Consider the following 25,931-nt stretch of genomic DNA (forward strand, 5'->3'; position numbering starts at 1 on the left):
TCCCCAATTTCATCCTTTGTAAGCTCCTCCTCAGAAATTTGACCTTCCTTCTATTTTCCACATGGTTCTTCCTTGAAGTTCAGATCTCTGGAGAAATCCTGAGTTATGACAGTTGGTCTTTAAACACCTCTTTCACCAATCCTTAACATTAGATGGATTTATAAGCTTAACAGCCAAGACTGAATTTTCTTCTTAGATTTGTTTTTCCTTGCAGACCCCAATTCTAATTTTATTGCTGGCAGCTGTTGTTAAGCCTACAGTTCCTGTGCATCAGAAGATTTGATTGTTTCCAAAGAGCCTCATCCTCTGGCCTGATGTTTTGTACCAGACTCCCATCATGAAAGCATCAGTAAGATGGCCCTTTGGAATCTCATGCCTTTCCTCAACAGCAAATCCAGTGACAGTCAAACCTCTGAAATCCAGGAGATCCCAAAAAGTTACTGGAAAAAGGTCAGCCCAGCTGTTCCCTCTTTAGCTACCGCTAGCCAAAGGAATTATCAACTTGATTTTCAATTGCATTAACAGTGAACGCTAAGAAATTTTATTGAAATATATCCACAGAACTACAATTATAATATAACAGAATCTGAAAACTGGCATAACTCCAGAAAACTTGTGATAATATTGCAGAAAACCAGGGATGACTACTTTTGTGTACGGATTTCTGTTCCACGTGTCTGCAACCAAAACCAAATTTGTATGCCCGTTTAGATATTAAATATTATTTCAGAGCTGACTTCTGTCAACAATGAAACAGACTGATTTCCTGGTCATTAAATTTCTTAGCAGCAAAGCAGGATTTAAGAGATACTGGCATGCTTAATGAGGGGTAGATTAATTGCTAGATGGAATACTGTGGGAAAGAGTGAAGAAGCTGTAAATGGTGGTATGGCAGTAAGATGAATATTAATTCATCAGCCATGTGGCTGGTTTTGATCAGTAGGCTCAGCATTTGGCTAGCAGGTACCAAGCAGCTCCTATTCAGTAGAGTACATCTAAGACAAGTTTTGCCTTAGCATAAAGAAGGATGTTAAACAGGTGAAAACGTGTAACACTACTTCCTGAATGATGTGCATTATTTAAGAATGCAGAGTTCAAGTATGTTATAGATGTACTGTGTTAGAGAGAACAGATTTAAAATGTCTTGACAAGTATCTTACCAATGTATTTCTTGGTTTTCAGAGATCTGAATGCCAGTAAATTCACCATTCTGGAAGGACAAGAGAGTATTAGGTTCACAAGAAAGCTATCTTCAGAAACTGTCTGAAGTTGGAGAGGAAGCAAGCAGGTGCCCACGCAGCTGATAAACTGGTATTTTTCTCGTTACAGAAATCCTCAGCAATGAACATTCTACCAGCAATATCTACTTTTCTTTATGTATGAAAAATAGGTCCAAGTTTCAAATCATTTATCTAACCAAGTCAGAATGACAGCCTGAGGCCACGATCTCATACACCTCTCTCCCTTTCTTCTTTTTATTTTGCTACATTCTGATCTCCTCTGGTCTTCTAACAGACCCCCATCAGTGCAAAACTTTCACTAAATAAGAAAATAAACCCCCACATTCTAGTGACATCAGAACTATTTTCTGTATGCCCAGGTAGTCTTTGTGGCTGTGGGCAGAGTCAACTATGTGGCACACATCTATCCGGAGTGCCCAACTCTTTTTCAGAAGCATTGTCAATACTGCTTCCAAAGGGATAAAAGGTGACATGGACTTGCGTAAGTCTTAAGTGAGTGACTTTCCAGTCACAATCATTGCCACAGCCTGAGTTTCAGGCCAGCACAAGAAGTGCATACAAAACTGGTTATGTGACTTTACAATAAATAACTACATTAAGGAGCTGGACTTTAGGAAAGAACTTGCTCAATTAACTTTCATGTTTTGCTTATTAGCTTTCTGATGTCTCATGAAGTTAGGGATTGCAGTTTAGTGGATTTATAAATAAGTGGATTCTAAGATACCTTAAAAATATATTGACACTTTAAGCAAAAGGGCCATTTGAAGCCTAACTACAACTTCTAGCTCATACTCTGCTGGAATATTTATCAAGTTTAAAAGACAAGCTTTAGTAATCTTAGAACAGCTTAACAACATAAAGTTACTGACAAGCATGTAAAAGATGGGCTGCTTGTATTTCAAAGCCACAGCTCCTAGAACAATTACTAACATAAATTCCTTGATGCAGTATTTATGAAATAACTTGCAATAGGAATGGAGAAGAAATCTTGAAGAAAAACATGCGTGCTTAGTGTGCTGCAATTGATACATCATACTGTACGTGACACTGGTATGTTGCCCAGATTAACAGATGCAGGTCCTCCTTCAGGGAGGCTGACATGACAAATATCTCGGAATATGATGCCAAGAGTCATATATGGAACTTGAATGAGCTCAAATAAAAATATTTCTCTTCAGAATGATTTACTGAGCAGCAACCTAAAATTTTGGTATGAAAACACAATAATAAACCTTGTTTGATAAATAGTTCTGATGTTTTCTAAAAAAAAGAAAATAAAAAAAATCTGCTGGCATTCATGGTACGTTATTAGTATATTTAAAATTTTGCAACTTAATCATGTGCAATGTCATTTTTTTAAAGAAACTTCTAATCCTGCCAATATTGTTCACAAATTTAGGTTGCTTTTGTAGGATCTTAGAAACGTAATGTTGAGACCTTACAAATAAAAGTTAGTATCTTCAACAAACTATTTCTACATATTCATTGTAATTACGGAACATAACCTCAAGTTTTGCCTTCCTGAGTGATATGCAATCCACAACTACTTCAGAAGAGCAAATACACACAGCAGTTACAAGGAAGGAAAGGAAATCACATTTTGATGCCAAGCTTCTCTTCTTGCCTAACTGGTGAGAAAGAAAACCCCAAGTATGTTCAACAAATGGTTAATCCTGAGTTCAAAAACCTGTAGGCTAACTCACAGTTCTCATCATCATGAGTAGTCCTATTAACTCTAATAAGGTCTGCTTATGGTGATGGACTATTTGAATAGTGAATAGTTTTACTGGGTGAGCAGTGGGATCACTCAAGAACTGAGGCCTTTAGGTGACAAATGTACAACCTGGTGGTATGCTCATCATAACCTGTTGTCTTTATCTACCTTAGAAGTAATCATGCTGCACAGAACTGCATTTACCTGTAAAACAGTTCCATCCAAATTCAGTCAGGAAGCTTTCACATGCAGCAAAGGGGAACACAGTACAGAGGACTTGCCGTAACAATAACTTGGTTTCAAAGCCTTATCAGATTTGTCAGATTTTAACAGTATACTGGCATAGCTATTAACTTCAGGCCATACATTAACAAAACTTGCACCTGCAGTTTGGTCCTTTGATTAGAGCACTTGTGCCTGCCAGGACAATACAGCTTCCCTGGCTTTAAATTATATTTTCTATTCTACTGTGAGCATTTAACATACTGAGTTCCAACTATGTGTATAAAATCGTTTCTCAGCCAAATCTTCCATGTTCAGTGGAAACAAAAAATTCAGAGAAAAATACCAAAGAAGATTAAGCTTTTCACCACTTCTGTAAAATCTCCACTGAAATGGAGATCCATGACATGGTCCAAGTTATATATGTTTCATAACCCTAGGGGACTCTCAAGCCATCAAAATTTCATTAGCCTCACAGCAGTCCCAGTACCTTCTTAAGTTGGACTGCTGGCCTCCCTATCAATAAATAAATCAACTGGAATCCTTTTCAGTGACTAAACTCTACTTTGAAGTTGTATCAAACATCAGATGTTCCTCGCACAATTTTAACCAGTGCAGAGTAACGTCTTTTCTAACATATTCACAGTCTTTTCACACATGAAAAAATAAAACTCTAACTTTAAGCTCATAGAAGATGTTTTGGCATATTGTAATCAGGCATTTTGCTTTTTTTAAAAAATTGTAAATAAAGTTTATAAAAAAGTATGCCAAACCTATTGTACTTCTGAAGCAGTCACCTCTTTCGTAATGTAAAGATAGCACTCTCTAAGGAAATTGCGTGTGTGTGCGTGTATATAAGATATGTATTTTCAAGTTTATTAACTTAGGGTTTTACAAAAGACTCAAGAGAATCTGTTTCAGCATAGACCTTTCGAAAGAAAAATCACAGGGCTACTCAACAATTTATTCTAGATTGCTTCGCAGCTGAAATATCAAGAGTCATCCAACAGAAACTCCACTGCTGAAAGGAGGTAGGCAAGTACTCCTGTCCTCTTTCAAAACCTGCCTCTAACTTAAAACAAAATTTCCAAGCATGAGACAAGACACCTGTGAACACTGAGAGCTGTCTCCTCCAGTACCACACAGCATTAAGTTCAACACAAAAAGGAGGATCCCATCTGGGACAGCTATCTTGCACAGACATCTTCAATTAGAACCAGCCACCAGAGGAAAGACAAGTATGAATAATAACCAAAATATAGGTTTTGTTTTGTCTTCTTAAACTGAAGTTAAAATAATAAATAGGTAGGACAAAACATTATTGCTTACAATTTAAAATAAAAATGCCTTTTTTTTTTAAAAGGATTACAATACACGCACACCTAACATTACTGTTTCCCACAATGTGTTACAACTATTGCCAGAGGATAGAAATAAAATTGCTCTGAGTTTTGTACAGCTGAGCAAACAGGTTTAATAAATTAATAAAATGACATGTAGACATGCAGGTAATAGCCATCACTAATTTTAATTTTTACCCATTTTTCTTTATTTCTCTTTTGAATTTGTCATATAGAAAGTCATGAAGTTAATAGGACAATCATTTTAATTCTAATAAAGCTGAAAATATTCTGCAAATAAAAAGATGTTAAAGACAAAATGTTTTCTAATGTTTGTACATTTAGCATTTAACATCACATTAGGTTCTGTTCATAACCTCAAGTGGAGGTAAAAAAATTTTGAAAAGCTTTAAAAAGGCATCAGTCAATTGTATTAACCTCTTCTCATTTAAACACTAAGCCTTAATGTACAATGGTCATACCCCACATCCTATAAAGCTGTTCAGATTTTTTTTTTTTTGTGAATTTTAATTGCACAGTAATCTAGTCCCCCAGGCACATCAAAGGCCACATGTCCCTCTTCCCCACAATTCCAATTGCTCTCATCAGCTAGGAAGTTTAAAGCACAATCAAATTTGTTTTCCAAGCACATGAGCCCTGTTAATATGCTATTCTTTGCGCTCATTCATCCATTCTAAGGTTCTGAAACTTCTCTGAGATGTCTCGAAGAAGAGTTTACAATGAAACCTTTGATTGCAAGCTGGCCTTGGGGATCAACTTTATCACCACTTGCTTAGTTGTTCCCCAAAGGGTAACAGGTGACATGGTCTGAGATAAAACAGAGCTAATCTTTTTTGTGATTAAACTCTTTCAGAATTACAGCTAAAACATCACATGCAAAGCTTGCATTAGTTAGGACTGATACTGAATATTGACTTTTCTGTGAAGAGGAGGAAAAAAAAAAAGGTAAATAATTCAAGGCCATTCCTTTAATGATTTAAAATTATCGAGTGTCAACCAAAACAGCAAATAAAACATTGATTTATATATGGGCATATGTGTAAAAACTTACCATTTTCACTGTCGGACTTGTTTTCATGTTCGGTATCAGTCAGAGTGAGGGCTGAGTTGGAACGGCTCGACAGACAGGAACTGCGCCCTGATTTGACCCCCCTGCCCCAAAGTCTCATGGCATGCTCTGGAGACATCACTCCTTCATTTTCAGTATCAGCATCTGACCCTGCACTGATAGAGTAACCTCTGTGGGGGAGCCCCATTTCCGCACAAAATGCCAGTCCTCGACGAGTTGCTGGTTCACAAACTCCTAACTGCCTTAGGGTAAAATTCTGTCCTGATTAGGGGAAAAAAAGATAACAAAAGGTGAGAATCTTTTTTTTTTTTTTTTAAAGAACCTAAAAGTAAAAACTCTTCATGTGTATAATTGTCTCATGTATCACACAAGGTGTTTTGTCAAAAGTCCGCATGTATTACAATCAAGTGGATCCTTTTGTCTCCAGCTCTCTGCGGTGCCCCTTTTCATTCATACTACACCTTAGCACTGTTTTGTCAACTGCTTAAACACATCAGAAATGCTCCTGGATAGGAAAGAAACATAACAGAACCTGCAAACTAAGAAAAGCCAATTCCACACATGAAAGGATTAAAAATAAATGACGAACTTTTAATTTTTTTTTTTAATTTTATTTTTCAAAGCGTGAAAGCAGTAACAAGGTATTTGTCAGGACTATCTCTTTTTTTTTTTTTTTGTGTCCTTTTTTTTTTTTTGGCTAGAGGCCAAAGCAACAGGCTATCTTCCCCATACAGATGTCACCTAATGTGGCAATGGAAAAATTAAATGGAAACCAAACTCATTTGGTCTTTTTTGGATCTCTCTGCCCTACTTTAATACACAAATATAAACAAACAGGAACATGGGCACCCATTACCTGTAAGGACCACAATAAAGTTGTTACTTTTGTGTCTCTATTTTGAGAAACATTTTATGATTTTCTGCTGAAGCAGAGTCTGCATTTTAAACAAACTTTTAGCCTTTATTTTCGGGCAGAGCAAGAGACATAAGTGAATCCCAAATGATTGTATTAATAAATTAGGTGCAATAAATTTGTGACACTTCAATAACTTAAAGTGTCTAAATTATGTGACACTCAAAAATGACTGCCTTTTTAATAGCTGTGTCTTCATCCTACTTTTATGTCCATAGATTTAAGACATTTTATGATATATAGACACTTGGCAAGCTCATTTGCATGCCTATACCCATAATGCTTTTCCACCCTAGCCCACAGTTATTTCATAGCTCTGGGAACAAATTAGAAGAAACATTCAATTTTTGAATCTGACAGGCATCCTAATTTCTCTAAAATTAGTCATTTAACATAAAAACACATTAGTAAGATAATTAAAGCTTATAACAGAAGAAGATCAGAATCCTATCAATCAGAAAGTAATACAATTGCACAAGTGTGAATACAGACGTGTAAAGAATTCCTGAAATATTAAGAGTTAATGTCCTGCTCATTGACTTGTTTTAAGTGAGTCAATTATTTTATTGCTGCAGTCATATGAAGCTGTTGCTATAAGTTCCTTCACAGTCACAACCATAAATTAATTCTGACAATGACTTTCATAAATAATGAAAATCAGTTACTACAATTAGGTACAAATCAAACTGTATTATGCACCTGTAAATAAATATTTGAATGAAAATACAGCTGGGAAGGTAAACATAAAAGGAGTAAACTTATCTATGACTATGTCTGAAGAGTGTGAAGGGTATAAGAACAGGGGATTACCGTGCACGCTGATAGTATCCTGTCATTTTTTAAAGCTATCATATCATGTGAATTTTCATGTTTTGTGAGAGTTGAAACTAATCAGAGAAGCAAACAGGCCAAACAAACCACCCAGTGATAATAGGGTCAGAGCTGAAAGTAATAAAGTGTCTAAAATGGCTATTATTTTGCATTTGGGTAAATATATACTAAGGGTAACAGTCTAGAACACAAGTTTTATGTGTTTGGTACTTTATTATGTGACTCTACATTTTCAAACAGTTGCCTAAATTCAGAACCAAATACAGGAGAAGCCCATGTACATGTGTGTATGTATACAGGTGTACCTACACACACATGAAGCAGCTAAGGTGTACATGCAGTTGCATCTTATTGGTTTTAAGAACAGCATTTTGGGAAGCAAAATGGCAAGAGGTATTTTTGACCAAAGACGAGGTTACTTTAGTCAGTAACAAAACTGCCGTTGACTTCAACGCTACAAGGTGTTATGCCTATGGTCCCCGTAACCTCATGGTGATGAGATCTGGAGGTGAGGAAGGATGCAGGCAGACACAGATGCTGCCTCCTGTGCCACAATTAGGCCAGATGCAGTGGGAAAGCATCACAACCTGCAGCTTCTCAGCCAGCCTGCACCATAGAGCCCTGTGCTCGCCTCCCTGCACTCAGAAAAACACTCAGGGAGACATCTGTGCAGACACATCAATTTGAAGAGACTATCCCCCCCAACCCCCTTTTTTTTTTACCTCTTAAGTAAACTATTATTTTTAAGAGAAACTACTTCAGGCATTATATAACAACATCCTCCATGATCACTTTCTAGGAGACTCAGTCTCAGGCACAACATACCACCTACCATCTATTAATGGATGTTATTATTTACTTTAAGTTTACAGCAGCCTACCTCCACATAAAATATTTTCTTCTTTTTTCTCCTCTTATGAATGGTGAGAAAACCAACATGGCATGTCACAGGGCCAAAACAGAAAAGGGGGACAGGTTTGTATATTGCTCTCTCATCACATTCAATATATTAGAGCTTTTCACTACACTGAGAAGTTTTACAGCATAGCCCAGAAGTGTTGTAACAGCTTTAGAAACATGAGGCTAAATCATCTTCTGAATTAAAGCTTTCCTAAGAGCTTTACTAAGAGGATTGTACTCCATGTAAGTTGCCCACACAAATGAAAAAAAAACCAACCAAACAAAACCAAACCAAAACACAAAACCCAAACCAAAAAGTTGACATGGAAAAATATGTATTCATGTAGGAATTTATAACCCAGAGGAAATCATACATATGTGATACAAAAATTTCACATCATCTTAAGATTCCTGAACAATGAAAACAGGAAGTCTTACAGGACCCAGGGGAAGCTGAACACAGCTGGGATGCAGACCTAGTGGGCAGCAGAATAGCTGGGGGCTTTTACCTGATAATGAACAATACTATGAAATAAAAATAAAAATTGAAAAGGAGGCTGTAGGAGCTCAGTGGAAAAAAAAGTATGAAAAGAGGATGATGTTCTTGTGTTCTTAGCTTCTAATTAACCTTTCCAGAATTACTTCAATGTGAAGGATTTAATCATTGGTTTCTTACACTATACACACATTTGCAATTTCTCCCACTGAAAATAAGTGCCTCAACAGTTCATAAAGACTTAAAAACAACTTGGTAATTGTAATGAACTAATTTCTGTGAAGAAAATGTAGATACAGAATAACAGATAGGCATAATGCTCTGTAGGATTTTTACTTTCCTTTAAAAAATATGAAGGGTAAAATAGAAAAAATTAGACACAACGTTTCAAGGACACTTGTTCTGGAGACAGCTTTGGGGGTTTTGGACTATTTGTGATGATGTATCATGAAGTTAGGTTTTAAAAACTGACAATAATGCTGTTTACTACCACTCTACCATTGATACTGCATGCCTCTTAGCTAGGAATATCAATTTATGGGTGGTGTAAGGACTGCTGACACCCTCCATTTGTGCAGACAAGAACAAAATTAATGTAATAACTCTAAAATAATTTTCAGGAGCTTGTGCAGCAATCACTGTTAAAAATACAGCATTTGCCAACAGTAACAATACACATCTACCTGTTACGTTGCAACTGCTTTCTCTGTAAGCAATGATCCACATAGGATTGGTGTACCTCCTTAACTACATTAAATACACACAAAATGTATACCAACATAATTTTAATATATATATATGTTAACATACATAATTATTAGTTTTTTTTTTAAAGAGAGTGTGTGTATATATTTCTCTGCCAGAATCATGCAGGTTACATTGTCAAGATGGTAAATTTTTTTAGTTTAATCAAATACTATAAGCAAGTTTTATGTATGCAGAAGTTATTATTTTATAGAGTCAGAAGTTAACAGCTGGAATTAAATGGAAATCTGCTGTACTTGTGCCACATTTGTTTCCCTGGCCTAAATTGGGGAAATTACTCAAAGACATCCATAACAACATAAGCTTCAAGTTGGAAATGGGTTTCTGAAGAGGACTACTAAACAAAAAAAAAAAGGTCCCATGGTTCTTCAGTTGTCAGTCCTTGCTCTAAGTTGGATCTATACTAAAAATATACACAGAGATATTCTCTTAAAAACCATGAAAAGGAAAAGGAAACAAACAGAAGGAATTAACAAAAAATATCCAACAGAGCATTTGTCAGCATCTCCAGCCATCAGCACTGTCCTTAGTAATTCATTAACCACTGATAAGTCAAGTCAGGTTTTAGCAACAATAGACTATTTTGGAAAAGAGAGGAAAAAAAAAAATCTGAAAAGCCTCCAAAGCATCTGCCTAGTTAGCATAAAAATACACCCACTCCCCTACCCTTTAAACCAGAGGAATTATAGTTTGAGTGCCTTTGCTGACCTTGGTTTTGTCATAACAGGATTGACATAGTACCAAAAAGGCAGAGGTCCCAAACCCTTCCAAGTCCATACTCAAAATTCTGTTTGGCTCTTGCTTATGTTTCTGATGAAGTTTCATGCCAAGTCTGCTGTCTCTGCATCCTTCATTACTTGTCAGTCCCCCTTCTAATCTATTCTTTTTTTGTATCTTGACTTCTTCTACCTGCTATAACACCTTCATGCCATTCAAACATCAAGTGCATTTTTCCTATAATCACTCTGTGGTAATGCATGACAAAAATACCTATACTAAACTTAGAAAAATTGTGAAACAACTAAAGCTATACAGATGCAAAACTATGATCATGGTCCCTAGGAGAACCTATCTGCTCCCTTACATTTCCTCGATTCCCTACTTAATCCTGATTATTATTTTTTTTAAATTAAAAGAAGTCTCATTTATTTAGAAAGCAAATGAGGAAAAATTGTTTTCTCATGTTTTTATTTTCTGTCTGCAGGCTACTGCATACAAACACGTCCTCATAATACAATGCTTATCATATAGGCTTATTATATAAGCAGCACTGATGTCAAATTGTTACTGCAAGGGCCATGCTGTTTCCTGTTATTTTGATATGGGTAAAGTACTTACTTCCTTTTGTATCCATGTTTAGACATTATATAATAGGAATGTTTTTCCTATTTCTAGCTCCTTACCTGGAGCTCGTTCTCAATACTTCTAACACTTTCTGTAAGGCCGAAGCCAGCACACAGCAGCACCACATCTTTGAAATGTTTCACCGTTTCTGTACAACCAAGAGCCCAAGGCTACTGACCTGATTCAACAGTACTTTGCCTTCCTAACTCATACACATGACAACTATGAAGGAGTAGCTCTGTTAACTCCAAATTGGCTGGCCTGTTTACTTTACTAATTCCTGAAAAATACAAAGTTCAGTTATGTGCTAGTCAAAGATGGAAAAAGGAGCTTCCTTTTATATAACAACATGCAACAAAACTGTCCCTTCTCCTCTCAGGGCACTAGCTAGTCACTACAGGACCACTGAAACATGGGGTAGATGTCATCTTCCTAGATGATCAGCAGAGATGGGTTAGCAAGAATTCCATGCAACCCTATGGGATCTTAAACATCATCTAATTTCAAGTGCCAATTCTAGCTGGTTTCTTATGGAAATCTATGTAGCTTCTTTGTAAATAAATTATCTTTTTTTTTTTTTCCATTTATTGGGGTAAGTACAGTGAAGCACACTTAAAAAGGTCATCCTTTGTAAGGAAAGGTCTTGAGATGAAAGACATAGAAATGGAAGTAAATGTACAATAGGATAACAAATTTGCTGGAAATGAAAGGACAAATATTTTAAAAAAGAAAATAGCTAAACAGATGCCTTGGATGCTCTGTAAAACTCTGATAGGAAGTGTACAAATGCTGTCTTCAGAAGTCAGAATGTTAGACGGGTAGAATACAGTTACACAAAAGAGAGAATGACTAATGGGTGTGAAACCATCCATTCTATCACACAAACTTCACAATATATTTACTAAAAATGACTTTTCAAAGCTGTACTTGCAGAGTTCTGTTTGCTAGGATGCAAGAAATCACAGCAAAGACTGACAAGTAATGAGCTTTGCCTATGTTAACATTTTTTCTTTCTGATTTGGCATAGTATTTTGTTATTACTTCATCCTGATTTTCTCTCTTGTTTTTGTGAAAATTATCTGTGAAATTTAAACCATCCTAATCCACTATATCACATTTTCTCCTGTTTTTAATTCCTATGTTTTTTCTTTACTCATCACAGCCTTCTTCCTTGTCACCTCCTAATCTCTCTTTCTTGACCTTTCTACTCTATTCACTTTTCCATCTTAACCTCCTTTTCTTGTGATTATCTGATTTAGAGGGGAGCTGTAAGATTTGTATGAAAGTTGCTTCTCCAATATATCCAGTAAAGTACATAATAACAAACAGCATTAAATTATATTAGATCTTAGCGACTGTGCACATAATTTTCAAGTGCTCTTTATTCTGAGCAAACATTAACCACACAGTTCTCTCATTCCTTATGTGTTTTCAAAAGCGTATGGGGAGCTAAGTCTCAGCGACTTCTGAAAGAGTTAGTGCCAGATACTGTGAGTTCTCTGAGATGCACTTACTGTGACGGTCTTGGTAGAAGAGCTTTATGTAAGACTCAAAACCTGAGTCAATTCTAGGAAGAAAACCCCACACTTACTTTTTTTGTGGGAAGTATTTTGAACCTGATATTTAAACCAGCCATGTATTTTTGCTAACATCAAACTACAGAATCACAAGGAGACACTGATTGAATTGCTAGCCTGGGAAAGTTTTTAAGAAATAGAGCAGAATCAATGTAAATGAAACATAGTATCTTCCTGCCATTGGCTTTCCAAATTACAGTTCAAACATGCAGACTTTTCCGTGCAGTATGGGAGACTCGTAATTTTATTCCCTGTTAGGTTTGAGGGTGGCAGGGGATCCTCAGTACTAATCCACAGACTAGAACATAAGAAGCACTTCTTAATCCAGTATAAGGATAAAGTACTGCTCATCAAACCCTTCTGAAGTTACCGCAGAGTAAGATTAAAGCCAGCTGAAGATAATTTCACATTTGCAGAATTCAAAGCTTCAAGCTACAGCATCAGCAATCATGTTCCAGTAAATGATTAATAATTTAAACATAATGGTTCCAAATTTGGGGATTTTATATAAAAATCTGGGTTTATGACTGCAATTACCTAATATACAAACTAAATTAAGAAAAATTAACACAGCTGTCCAGATCATGGCCTGTAAGAAAAAAAAAATAAGAAAAAAAAAAGGATTCTGTGGACTTAAAAAAAGAAATACAACTCCATGAGTAGCAAGGAACACAAAGTCTTGATCATGACCAGAATGACAGTATAGATATTTTAGGCCTCTATCTTCATCTTTGGATTCTGGGACCAAATCATCAACATCTTAGCATCCATTTATTGCAAAATATGAATAAAGCCTAAATTTGATAGATGTGAATAAAATATGACCCAAGGGTAAGCAATGTAGAGATGATGGATATCCAGTCTGTAAAGAGCCTACAACCACAGATCTGACAGGTATGAACTGCCACATTAAGGTCAGTACGATGTTAATGACATGACATATGGCTTGAAGAGGAGAAAGGTGAGGACGAAGGAAGCAGCACAAAGAGAAGCACCCAAAATAGAGTTCAGGCTCATTGCTATTCCTCCATATGGGGAGGAGAGAAAATTCTACTGTTATTTCTGCCTTTCCACAAGGGAAAGGCATGTGTGCCACCACGAGTGAATGGACAGACCCACAGAGGGATATGTCCCATAGCATGCTGTAAAACTTGATTAGTTCAACAGGCTCTGAACTGATATAAAGAAAAAACCCAACACACCTCTTCAGAGTAGCCCATACATTTCATAAACAAGTATCCCACATACATGGGAACCAGCTCTGCAATTCATGGCACTCAGACCATTGCTATAAGTAAGTGTAAGAAACAACAGAGAATACAGACCAAAGGATTTCAGCAAAAATGAAAACCTCTTTTACTCCTTCTCTCACTCACACCTCCCATCATAGCCCCCCAAAAGGGCTTCTATTCTGTAAACCCCCATATTGAATGTAGTGTAGCATTGTCTTAATTTAGATTTTCTAGCAAAATGTCCATTATGCTGAGGACAAGAAAGGATTTATGACTCAGACATATTTATGGCACTGCAAAGCAAAAGAGAAGAGGCAAACACGTTCCCTTGGCTTTGCCATTTCCTCTTTCGGCTTTAATAAGCTCAGTAACGCTGAGGACGGGCTCTCAAGCCACTAAGTTGTGACATTTTACAAAGTAATTTCAGAAAGTATCAAGGAACTTTCTGAGGAATTATTCCTACTTTACATCTCTGCTTTGCTTTCCGCATTTATTTGCCAGTGATGGAATAAGCAATCACTCACAGCTTGGCCTACAACCTTAAGCACTGAATCAATGGACTGGACAGATGGGACTCTTCAGTCTCTTTCATTCTTCCTCTCACCCCAGCTCTAACTGCTCACTTTTCTAGCTTTATTCTCTCCATAGATGTTAACACGCTGAAGTCACCTTTCATAGCCATGCATGTGATCCATTTATTTCCCCAGTCCTCAGATTAGTTTTTATTATGAACAGGAGCAGCACATACATCTCAGTATATGAGCTACAGAGATATGTAAGAGCAATTACAGACCCTCTACAGTATCTTCCTTTCCATGAGGCTGAAAGTCCTTGTGAAGGCCCCTTGCTCACCTTATAAATCCTTAATCATTATGATCAAGAACTTAATTCTCTTATTTTGCAAGTAGACTAGTCAAAGACAAAGTTTTTTACTCTGTGGACCAAGGCTATGTAGAAATGCTTGATCAAGCAGTCTACTGCCAATAACCAAGGTTGATTTTTCCCTGGAGAATCACAATTGCCCTTTGTCTCCAGATCTGTAGCTCATCTACAGACCATGACCCACAAGGGGCCAATTTCAACTAGATGAATACCTTAGAGAAGTGTGCATATCACTGAGCATGAGCTAAATATACTCCTAATCAAATAAAAGTGAAATGTTTTTCTTAGTACCACTCTGCAGCTAATAGAATAACTTTAAAAGTCAACAGATCCTTATCACCTGGAACCTGAAAACCAATTAACTTCTTATTGTTGCTTTAAGAAGTAACTAGTATATCAATGAAAGATGATAATATTACTTAGCACTTACAGCGCTTTTCATCTTCAAAGCATTTTGCAAACATAAACCAATTAATCTTCCCAACACGCCTGTGAGGTAGGTAAGTGTTATTATTCCTGTATTACAAAGAGAAAAAAAAAAAAAAACAAAAAACAAAATACCTCTGGCAGAAGGTTATGTGCTTAGCTCAAGGCCACAAAATTATCCAGAACATACTGGCACTGTATGCTGCTTACAGAAGTTACCCACTCAAATTGGGCAGATACTGCAGGTGGCCGTGTTTTAGCATAACAAAAAGGTATCTGTCATGATGAAAATCAGGGCACATTTTGCACTGCAGCCAGGAACATAAAACACTAATTCTAATATCTGCTTCAGATTTTGAGAGACAGCACTTGCCATGTCACTGAATGGTGATTAATTTCCTCATCAGGAGATCACAAAGTCACTTACCTATTATTTCATACCTTCCTGTAAATAATCTGCAAAGCAGGCTGATTCAGTTCTATTGAGAATCACTTGCCTACTCTATAGTGAGAACAGCTCATCAATAAGGCATAGGGTCAAAAATGGCCTTAAAGATCTACCCTTCCACTGTTTCAGACAGGTAAGTTTAAAGTACTCAAGCTTTAGATTTAAAAACATGACCATTTAAATCCTTTAATCCTACAGTTGACATTTACGGTGACTAAAAAGATTAAACATTTTGCTATCCTAATAACTCATTTTGAGCCACTAGTATTTAAAAGCAATAGAATTTGGAGTCATATTACATTAGGATAGAAGTTGCAATTAACAATTCAGGTTTCTGAAGTCTTAAAAATGTATCCCTGACAGTGTTTAATATTTTAAATAATAAAATTGTCAAAGCATATATACCACTGTTTTAGGTCCCTCTTTCACTGAATGGTGAGATTTTCTAGCACCTAAATCTAATTGTCATGGTAGAGGCAGCTGAACAACAGCGATGATATGTCTGCACACTGTGATGTACTGTACATGGCCTCACTTTTCAGCAAGCCAGTGTCAGTGATCCAGCATACTATGAGGGAAATAAATTCTTTTTCTTTGCTTGTTTGGTAAGTTCAGCCCCTCTTTTTGTAGATCTGAGGAGTTATTAGGGCTTTTATTCTAATTTAGGCACTTAAATATTCCAGAAGAGTAAAGGTACAAAACCATGCATACAAGTACTTTCTCCTGCAAAACTCAAAGAGGTCGCATGAAAATAAATTGATGTTGAGGCTTGGCTGACAAATTGTTCTGATTGATAAACACAGTGAACTCATTTTCACCGCCAGCTAGAAAGACCGAATAACTTTACCTGAAGGCTAAACCATAGCTGACTCAAGCTTTCAAAACCTAAAAATTTAACAAAACCAGCACCACCTCATCAGGTCTTCTGTTAGCAAAAGATGTCCTGCAGCTCAGCTTTTCAATTCACACAGTTTGCAAACAGTGCTGTGATTATTTTGTATGAAGACAGGAACACATACAAATCTGCAGTGCATCCTGACACCTGTGCTCATGGGTCAGCCTCCTGCTCCTGTGCAAAAAGTCACTGACGTGACATGTGGATCACTCTGTAGGATCACTATACTGTCCTGCAACAACAAAATTCTTTGAAATGGAACAATGACTACTTGAGAGGTATTGCATATTCCTCTCTTCCCTTTAACATGTATTTGATGGTCAGTAAAACACAGTTTTTGCCTGCCTGTATTTTTCTTACTAACTTAATAAAAAGTTTTTCAGTTCTTGTGAGCCCAGGTTTGATTCATGATCTCCTTGAAATTATGTTCATATTGTTATATTATTACTTCCAATTATTTTTTCCACATGCAGTTTTAAAAATACTACTTACTCCCACTCCAGTCATGTCACACTTTCAGACATTTTTGCATACTGGTCGCCTATGTACTTGATATCACTTCACACAGGAATTTCTCTCTGTACAACAGAGAAATTCAACTTTATACAGTCAGCTTTAATCCTGAATTCAGCAAGATACTTGGGTATATTCCAAAAGACAAGCATTTAGGTTGCTGAATTCAATTAGAGAAGTTGTGCATTTATATCAGGCTGCTCATTACAGTTGGATACTTCAAAGGAAATAGGTGTTGTCATCCCCCCTAACACATAAATGACAAACAATCCTATCATCACACCTTGGAAAGTAAAAAGTATTTCATGGTGCTTCATCCATTCTCAAGGATAAGACTAGGTATCTTCTCAAACATGCAATATAAAGTTGGGTATCTAGCTTAAAAATACTTCTAAAGAAAAAAAGCTCATGGTTTTCATTTACATGGCTAGGTGCTGAGTTTAATTATTCAGAGGCTTACCAGGTTTTTTTGACTCTTATGTGGGGATTAACAACAAAGTGAAAATAAACAACTAAATTAGAAGTTCTAAAAATAGTAGGCTAAATAATCCTCATCTAAAGAGTCTAAAAACAAAGCCAGTTTTGCAGCAGATGAAGGGGCTTGAGAAGAAGGGAAGGAGACCACAGTAGGTCTTACCCCTTGTTGATGTTAACTGAAAGCATGTTGCCTAGATGTAGTTACAATTTCCTAAACAACCACACCTGCTCTTCCAGCCTTGTCAACTGGATTTCAAAATTAACAAGACAATCCCCGTTATACAATAATTTCATGTTCAAATATTTTACTATATGTTTTAAAATCTGTTTTTAAAATTACAATGACAAACATGCATTTTTAGACTCATTTCTATTTAACCAATTGATGTCAAGCAACAGAAATTTGACAGACAAGGAAAAAGATTCTGTGATTGGAACTGACAATTCCAGTCACTCAATCCTCTCCTCAAGTAAAGATCTCCTGAGATAAAGCTATGACTGAACAGGGAACACCCATCTCCTATGGCAGTATTCCTTTCTGAATTCCTGCCATGGAGTTTTGGGAAGCAGGAAGTAAAGACGTGTACTGAGACAACTCAGGAAGAAGAGGAAAGTTCTGATTCATTAGCAGAAAGCTTTGAAAGGCTTTACCCCAAAATATCACCCATAAAAGCACACTGACATTTTAAAATTGTTTCGCATTTGAGAGACTCCAGAAACTCACATAACTGTGCCAGTAGCTTTCCAGCAGACACTGGAAGTTTGATACTGTTATTTTACACAGTCCGGGCAAAAAAAGTGAAACACGAGTCATGATTAATTTTAAAAATTAATTTCCAATTAAAGGTATTTATTAAAGCTTACCGTTTTTGCTTATAGACTTATTTCCTGTTGATTTAGCAGGCTAGAATGTAATTAGACTGTCAACAAAGCCCCATATCTGCACTCTATTTCTAGACAGCGGGGAAAAAATAAATACAGGGAAACGTGTATTATATATTTTAAAACACTTGGAATGACCTTGAACACCTTTTCCACAAAATGCTTCCAAATGCCAGAAGCAGTAAATTCTCTCAGTCAAAGATGAATCAAAGGAACACACTAAGACTGCAAAACAAGCCCTTTATAACCTGACCCTATCAAACCTGCAGGTAGTCCCCAATGGTGCTAAACCAGCACGCATTAGAGGAAGCCAATAAACCATATGAAAAGAATTGAATTGACAATGAGGAGAATCAAACAGGCACAGATGACAGTGTTGAGATCACTGAAAGGTGAAGACAACACTACACATCCCAGACTGACATTTTAGGCCTACAGATGTGCAATTTATTGCATATTGGGCAATAAGCATTAGCTAAATATTACGTGCTTTTCTGAAGAAAATGAAAAAGAAAAAAACCCCAAGCCCCAGTGCACCATCATATGTGACATGACAGACTACATAACTTATTTCATTTTGTAATTGCTATTTAAAAAGATTAGTACTTTATTCAGGCAATAGTTTATGAATTTACTAAATAAATGGTGCTTATTTTGATATAATTTTGTCACTGGTACTAAGAAAGTGTCTACAGTACAGGTCTTAGAAAACTTCCTTTTGATTTTACCTCATTAAAGTAATGAGATAAAGGTGACTAATGACTTAAAAACTAGAAAGTATTGATGACCTGAAGTTTCAACACATCACAGAAACCAAAAATACACAGCAGAAAGCAGACAGACTACAGTAGCAGCAAGCCTCAGTTACATGAGCCTAAGAGAAATATTTTTATTTCATTGCAAACATTTGTAGGCAAAAAAAGTCAACACCATCTGCCCAGATCTAATTCTAATGTAAAGTTATTCTACTTGGAACAAAGAAAAACCACCAATGGGGAAAATATTTTTAAACATTTCTAAAATTAAAACTAAGGACTTCCTCACAAGGAGGAAGCTTTCTTTTTCTACCCTTAAATCTATTCTTGTTTCCTCATAAAAGAAAAGATAGCTTTATACAGAAGACTGAGGCATAGGTTCACACAGCTCTTGGCCTAGCTTTATTCTTTTAGACATCTGGGCTGCAGTACTCCACACATTTCATAACTTTTTTTTTTTCCCTCCTTATATTAAGTAGTTTAGTTGTGGAAATGTAGAAATGCCAATTCCAGAGACTACAGTTTTGAGTCCAAAAGTAATGCATAAGTGCTTAACCCTAACTGGAGCTAAATGCAATCTCCCAGAATAACTGAGGTCCAAAGGGACCACTTGAGATCATCTAAACCAAACCCTCTACTCAAGTATGGCCAGCTGCAGCAAGTTGCCCAGGACCATATCCATATTAATGGTTGGACTAGATGATCTTCAAGGTCTTTTCCAACCTAGATGATTCTGTGATATCCAGTCAGGTTTTCAGCATCTCCATGGATGATCATCCATTAGATCTCTCATGTATCTCCAGTCCTGGACTCAGAAATTCAACAGTGAGCTCTAGCAACCTGTTAGCATCTGATTAGATACCATAGATAGCCACTAAAAAAACCCCCAAATGCATTAATTATGAACTAATTTACCTTACTCACTATAGAGCTGCCCTTGCAAGCTAAATGATAAAGGCACTGAGCTAATGCATTATTTGTATGCCCATCCACACATACTGTGTTTCCCCAAACCTGTTCATAGGCTTGGCCTTCTTGGAACAGTTGTATTTGTTTATTTTTATTAATTTTGAAGCCATTTACATTTTAGGTATATTGGAGTGGCAAACTTTTGGGCCACCTGTTAATGAGTTGAATTTATGCTGGGGGTCTAGTTTTTAAAACTGTAAGGCCTGAATACTTCACACTTGTGTCTGCAATGTTGTCATTGACCCACTGCCCAACATGGGCCGTTTACTTAACTTTCCTGTGCATCATATATTATTTATTTCAAAGATGGTACACAATGCTTTCCCATCTTTGTAAAACATTTAGGGAGATAAAAGTGAAGTGTATTGTGTGTAGAATATTACTAAAACTGATGAAACTGGTATAACAACTTACTTTTCCCACAGCAAGAATGCTTCGTTACTTGGTACTAATGAATTACACACTCCGAATTAAAACATCTTGCCTACCTTGTCTGGTATACTCATCTGCTTCTCTGTGGACCAAGTCTTTTACCCGGTTTCCATACAGCAGCCTAGAGGAATCATGATCAAAAGCTTTCAAGGTTTCACTGGAGCTGTAAGACTTCTGCGTAGGCACTCTGCACTCCTCATTTTCTGTGGAAGAATTTGTATAGCGCCGTTCTTTGTCCCGTCTGCTCTTTGTCAGGGAGCAATAAGGCCTACGTTCCTTCACATCCATACTTCATTCCTTCTCTGTGCACATCAGTCCAGCTTATTTGGAAGTCTTCTCTACATTCAGCTTACATTCACCTATAACAAAATTAGAAAGACAACCGCTGATGTGATACAGTGTTCTCTAAATGCTGTGATTGCTTCCTATGTGGAAGAGAAGGATCAGATCAACAGTGGGTGAGACACACTTCTGTAACGTTTGAAAGACTTCCCAGAGTTTCATGCATGAGCTACCCTAATCAAAAAAATTAGCAAAGAAATTGTTGTGAATGACAACATAATACTTCTCATTTTTATACAACAGATTAGAAGATCAAAAGCAGACTGAGAACTGGCTGGAAAAAACATAGCTTTTCAGCTTTAAGAACACATTGCTTACCTAAAGTCTATCTGTAGGTAAGTTGTTTTCTCTTTTCCTGAGAAGGATACATGCTTTAATGGCAAGTCTGACTTTCTTCTGCTTATTGGAAATTTATGGTTTTAATGTCTGGGATTTTTTTATATACAGACTTCTACAACTTTTTATTCTCATTTCTATTCTAAGAAAATTGTTCTCATCAAGAACATATACACATAATTTCACAAGCTACAAACACATAGGGAATATGCAGGAAGACTTCTCCAAGGCAGTACATTCTATGTAACTTGTGCTAGAAAGCAAGTAACTATTTGATTTGCAAATGACAGTCAGAAATAGTTTTTCTTTCCCTCAAGTTTTTAAGGAATGTTACAGTAAGAATCTTATTTCTATTACTATTTATTTTCATTTACTGTTTAGTTTTCAAAACAAGGCTTCTCAATTTCATCTCTTGGGACCTGTGCACTTAAACATATCTACATTTTTGACAGAGTAAGAAATAGTTTAGAGATTTTGTTTTTCTTCAAAGAGTTGAAGTGCTAAACTAAAATACAGAATATAATTTGTATCTTTAAACAGTTGATAAAACATCTAAATGAAGAACAATTTGGATTATTTTAATGCTTTGCAACTGCACCTGTTAACTTGATATTTCTTGTTTAACACCTTATATATTAGGGTTCTCTCTTTTGTCTCAGGGAGAACTTTCTCCTGGTTGCTCCCCTCAATTTAAAGTATTTAAATACAACAACTAATTATTTTATTAAGTACTATCAGTCCTTTGTGATATAGAAATAAAATGACAGTTTACAGCACACACCACAAAGCAACAGCCAACTCCATTTGCACTCTGTTCACCAAAAACAAAGTTGCTTTAGAACTCTTCACCTATTTCATTTTAAACAGTGAATATCAAAGTTGTCACTCCTGAAAAGATTTTTAAAGAGTATTTAATTTACTACAGAACCGTAATTCAAGTTTGTGAATGGCAGACAGTCTTTTATCATTCTGTTTTGAAATTCTCTGAAAAGCTCTTGCATTTCTTGACCTGTGTGAATCTCAATTTAGACAAAAAGGCAAAGTTATAAAGCCTTCTATTTAAGAAACTCTCTTCTATATTTATTATACTTTCGAATGTTAAGTGGCTAAAAAGAAACTGAAATATTTGTACATGATCAGAAAATCCCAAATTTTTATAACAGAGTATTTATTAAATCTATGACTATTTAGATGTCGACATGTCCATGTAGCATATCTTTTTAATTTATATGAAACACTCAGATTTTAAAATATTTGATTGACTAATGAATGCAAGTTCTTTCCATGTAAAAACAATTTTCTAGACATTTTATAAACTGTGTTTTATTAAACACTAAACTGAATCATGATTTTGAAAATCATTATTAACAGATACACACAGGTATTCTTTTGCCATGTGAAGACTTCATGTGGGAGCATATCTCCCCCTTCATCTAAGCATTTCAAGACTTTAAAGGGCCACTAATTCCTAATGTCTCTAAATTGTGCCATGGGAAAACTAACATACGCTATTCATCATTAAAGATGAAATAATTTTTATTTTTTTCCCCAAGTTTCCAAGCTCCTTTATAATGTAAAAATAAATAAAATCCAAATCCTTCTTTGCACAACAATTTGTTACTATAGCAAGCTAAAATCCTCAAAGATTTCCTCTATGCTGTAGCATGAGGAAGTACTGGTCTGCTTCCCACAGAAGTCAATGAATTCAATAAAACTTCAAAAGGCAGTTTTCTGGGTTATCTATTGCTTCTTCAGGCAAAGAATTAAAAGGTTAAAAAAATACAAGGTGTTTAATAGCACACCATTATTGGAGACACTTCAACAGTGATTACACTGCCACAATAATGAAGACTGGCAGAGTTTTTGTGGACATTTTTGAAAAAAAAAAATCCTGTAAGATTTAAGAATCTGATCTTTTTGAATCTGGCATTATACAAAACACCTAGTTATCTCCAGTAACCTTTAACTTTAAAAATTAATAGTATCTCTCAGCAAGTTTTAGGAAACATTTAACATTCTCAGGATCATGCCTTTGAAATTATTTCATCAGTGAATTAATACACATATCTGAAAGGAGACAGAATAAACGCTATCTGAAAGATCTGTCTACAAATAAACATTCTGTACCATGATCAGAACACAGAGAGAACACAAACATATTTGCAGAATACAGAAATAGATACCAGTGTTAACATTTACGTAGTAAGCCAGCAATGAAAAGTCAAACAAAGGAAGACTTGCGGATGGCTTTACAAGATCTGAACCATAAGTCTTATTACTGCAGTGGGATGTTTTACAGTCTCAGGACTGTGCAGAACTTACTTGTTCCATCATGAATTTCCCCCTCCTTTTTTCAAAAAAACTCCTCACTCCCAACTTTTGAGAAATATTTTCAATTGTTGAGAAAAACATTTTAAGAAAAAAACCTAAACTGTCAGTTACTGCATCTGCTCAGCTCCTTTCTTACAAAGATCACTGTAGTTAAAATATTAACACGTTTTCCCACTCAAATATTCAGATTTAAATGAACCACTGTTGCATAAATTTGACCTTATTTCATTTTTTCTACTTTTATGTTTCCTATAACATGAAAGCTGCATCCCAGGGGGACTTACCCAAATGCACTGACTAGCTTTCTTTTACTATGCCTTAGAAGAAGCTCAGACAAAATATTGGTAATGAGTACAATACAAACTCAAGGGAACACAGCAACTAATTTGACACATGAACAGTATTTTTGACAAATCAGATTAAAATTTTAAACCAAATAAAATTAAATTTATATTGTGACGTGTTACAAAAACACTTGTCTTCATCTGCTAGTAATTTTCACCCATATGTCAATATTTACGGTCCATCAAATAGCTTCTCTCCAATTAAATGCAAGAATTTTCATAGAGCAATACTTACAAAGCTATTGAACTACTAACTCACCCGCTCACAAAAGGATGTCAAAACAGCCGTGCTAAATACTGTTACATGTTGTATTACAATGCTAACATGAAATGGCCTGCATATACTGACGAAAAACAAAAAAATATTTCACTGGTGTATGCCACTACTTCAAGTTTCTGTCTAATGCTTTTCTAAGTATAAAAACTGAGGATGCTTATCTGTATCACTGAGCACTGGGATCTCCCATGACCTTTTCAGTGATCTGTCCAATGTTACAGACTCCTGGCTGGATTAAACAGGAGTGTACGCTAATCACCAGACTGACATGTCAGCTCTTATGTAGTCATGTCCATCCCGTTTGTGTACATAGCTTAGCTAATGGCAGCCTCAGTCAGACTACACTTTCCCAGTATCACTGCAAGTTTTAAAAGCAGTTCAAAACCATAAAGAGGAGATGCCCATTTTTAAACTAATACTTACATATTTCTTTTAACTTAATTTAGAAGGGAAGCAGAACCAGAGAAGCATTTCCTGGTCATGACCAGGTCACTGGGACCACAGAGCTCATTCCCTTATGCACCAGGCTACTCTGAGAACCTCTGACATCATTAGCACATTTAGCACAATATTTAATTGTCAAGTCAGATAAGGTACCTACAAATAAGAATTAAAACAAGTAAATTATAAAAATTCTTTTTTACTCTAAGTCTTGTAGAAAGCCCAAGTGTAAACACCAAAACAGAGCACAAGGCATATTCACATACAAGTGTCGAAGCTACCGTGGAAGCCTCAATGACCGAAGTCTCAGACACAGACAAAGCTGACTGATGCAGTGGTAGAAATTTTACACTGTATTTAAAATTCCCCAGGACAGCCCTTCAATAGTTCCTCTTAATCACCTATTACAACCTGAAATAAAGTCACTGTAGTAAAAAGGAAAAAAAAAGTTACATTTTTTTAACAATAAAAAAGCCTCAACACTAAAGCCCTACACTGCAATATAGGAAAACTACAACAGACATAAAGTGTAGTATATATTTTAATTGCCAAGATGTAAACAAGGCTTTAGGGTCATGCTATAGACTGTTACCAAAACTACCCAGCTACAATTTTAGCATGCCTGCAGGCCTTTTAAACTGTTATGGAAAATTATTGTATTTAATTCAGCAGCTTCAGCTCCAAGCTCCCCAAAGGGTTATTACAGTTTGGCAACAGGATGCAATCCTGCCTAACATACACAGTGCTCCCTCCCCGTCTCTCACTCGGAGAACCTTCTTCCAGCATTAAACCTGGTTCAGTGAACACCAAGGTTACTGATCAAGTCTAAATATACCTCAATATCTTATGCTCTTTGAGATCTAAAAAGCTACATAGGCGTGAAGTAGTAAAAAGCTAAGAAATAAAATGTTTGTTACCAAGATGAAGAGATAATTCTATATAGAAAAGATTATGTCACTGCTTGAGTCGATTTATGGATCTGCTATAGTGTGTATTATTCCCTTTCAATATGTATATCCATTTCAGACATCTCAAAACATACAAAGCAAAAAAATGGAACTAGTTCTGAGAAGAACAAGTCATTATTTTAATATATAAAGTGCTGGAATAGAAAAGGTTTCAAAAATGAGAGGATAAGACTTGTAGATTTCTTTGTTACAGAACAGTAACAGAGTATGAAATACTGTTATAAGAAAGGCCAAACAAGACCTCTCCTACTCAGTCTCACAAGGAGAAGGAACAGTAAGGAAAGCAGCATGCTGCTCAGAGCAGAGCCCTTCCTCCCTCCTCGAGGCCAGCAAAACTGAGTCAGGGAAGGAACTTATATATTGCATACCACTACCTTCCCTCCCAACACCTAAACTGAAAAATTTAGGCATTCCTAAGAATGATAGTACTCCCAGTTGTATTCAAAAACCTGCATTATTATTAAATTACTATTATTTTTATTACTAATCACCATTATTATGAATTAAGAATAATTGATCCTTCCACATTGATCCCTTAATACAAGTAC

At 36.0% G+C, this 25,931-nt stretch overlaps 1 protein-coding gene across 1 annotated transcript in view; it reads right to left on the reverse strand.

Annotated features, from left to right (window-relative positions):
- TENM3 (teneurin transmembrane protein 3) overlaps positions 1 to 25,931 on the reverse strand; it is a 363,886-nt gene that overhangs the window by 300,279 nt on the left and 37,676 nt on the right. The window contains exons 2-3 of the mRNA XM_074866418.1: positions 20,401 to 20,703; positions 5,590 to 5,868 (exon numbers count right to left, since the gene is read on the reverse strand). Coding sequence (XP_074722519.1) covers positions 5,590 to 5,868; positions 20,401 to 20,632 — 511 coding nt within the window. The 5' untranslated portion in view covers positions 20,633 to 20,703. The remainder of the gene's footprint in view (positions 1 to 5,589; positions 5,869 to 20,400; positions 20,704 to 25,931) is intronic.

This window comes from Strix uralensis, chromosome 4 (assembly GCF_047716275.1).
Source record: "Strix uralensis isolate ZFMK-TIS-50842 chromosome 4, bStrUra1, whole genome shotgun sequence".
NCBI classification, from domain to species: domain Eukaryota; kingdom Metazoa; phylum Chordata; class Aves; order Strigiformes; family Strigidae; genus Strix; species Strix uralensis.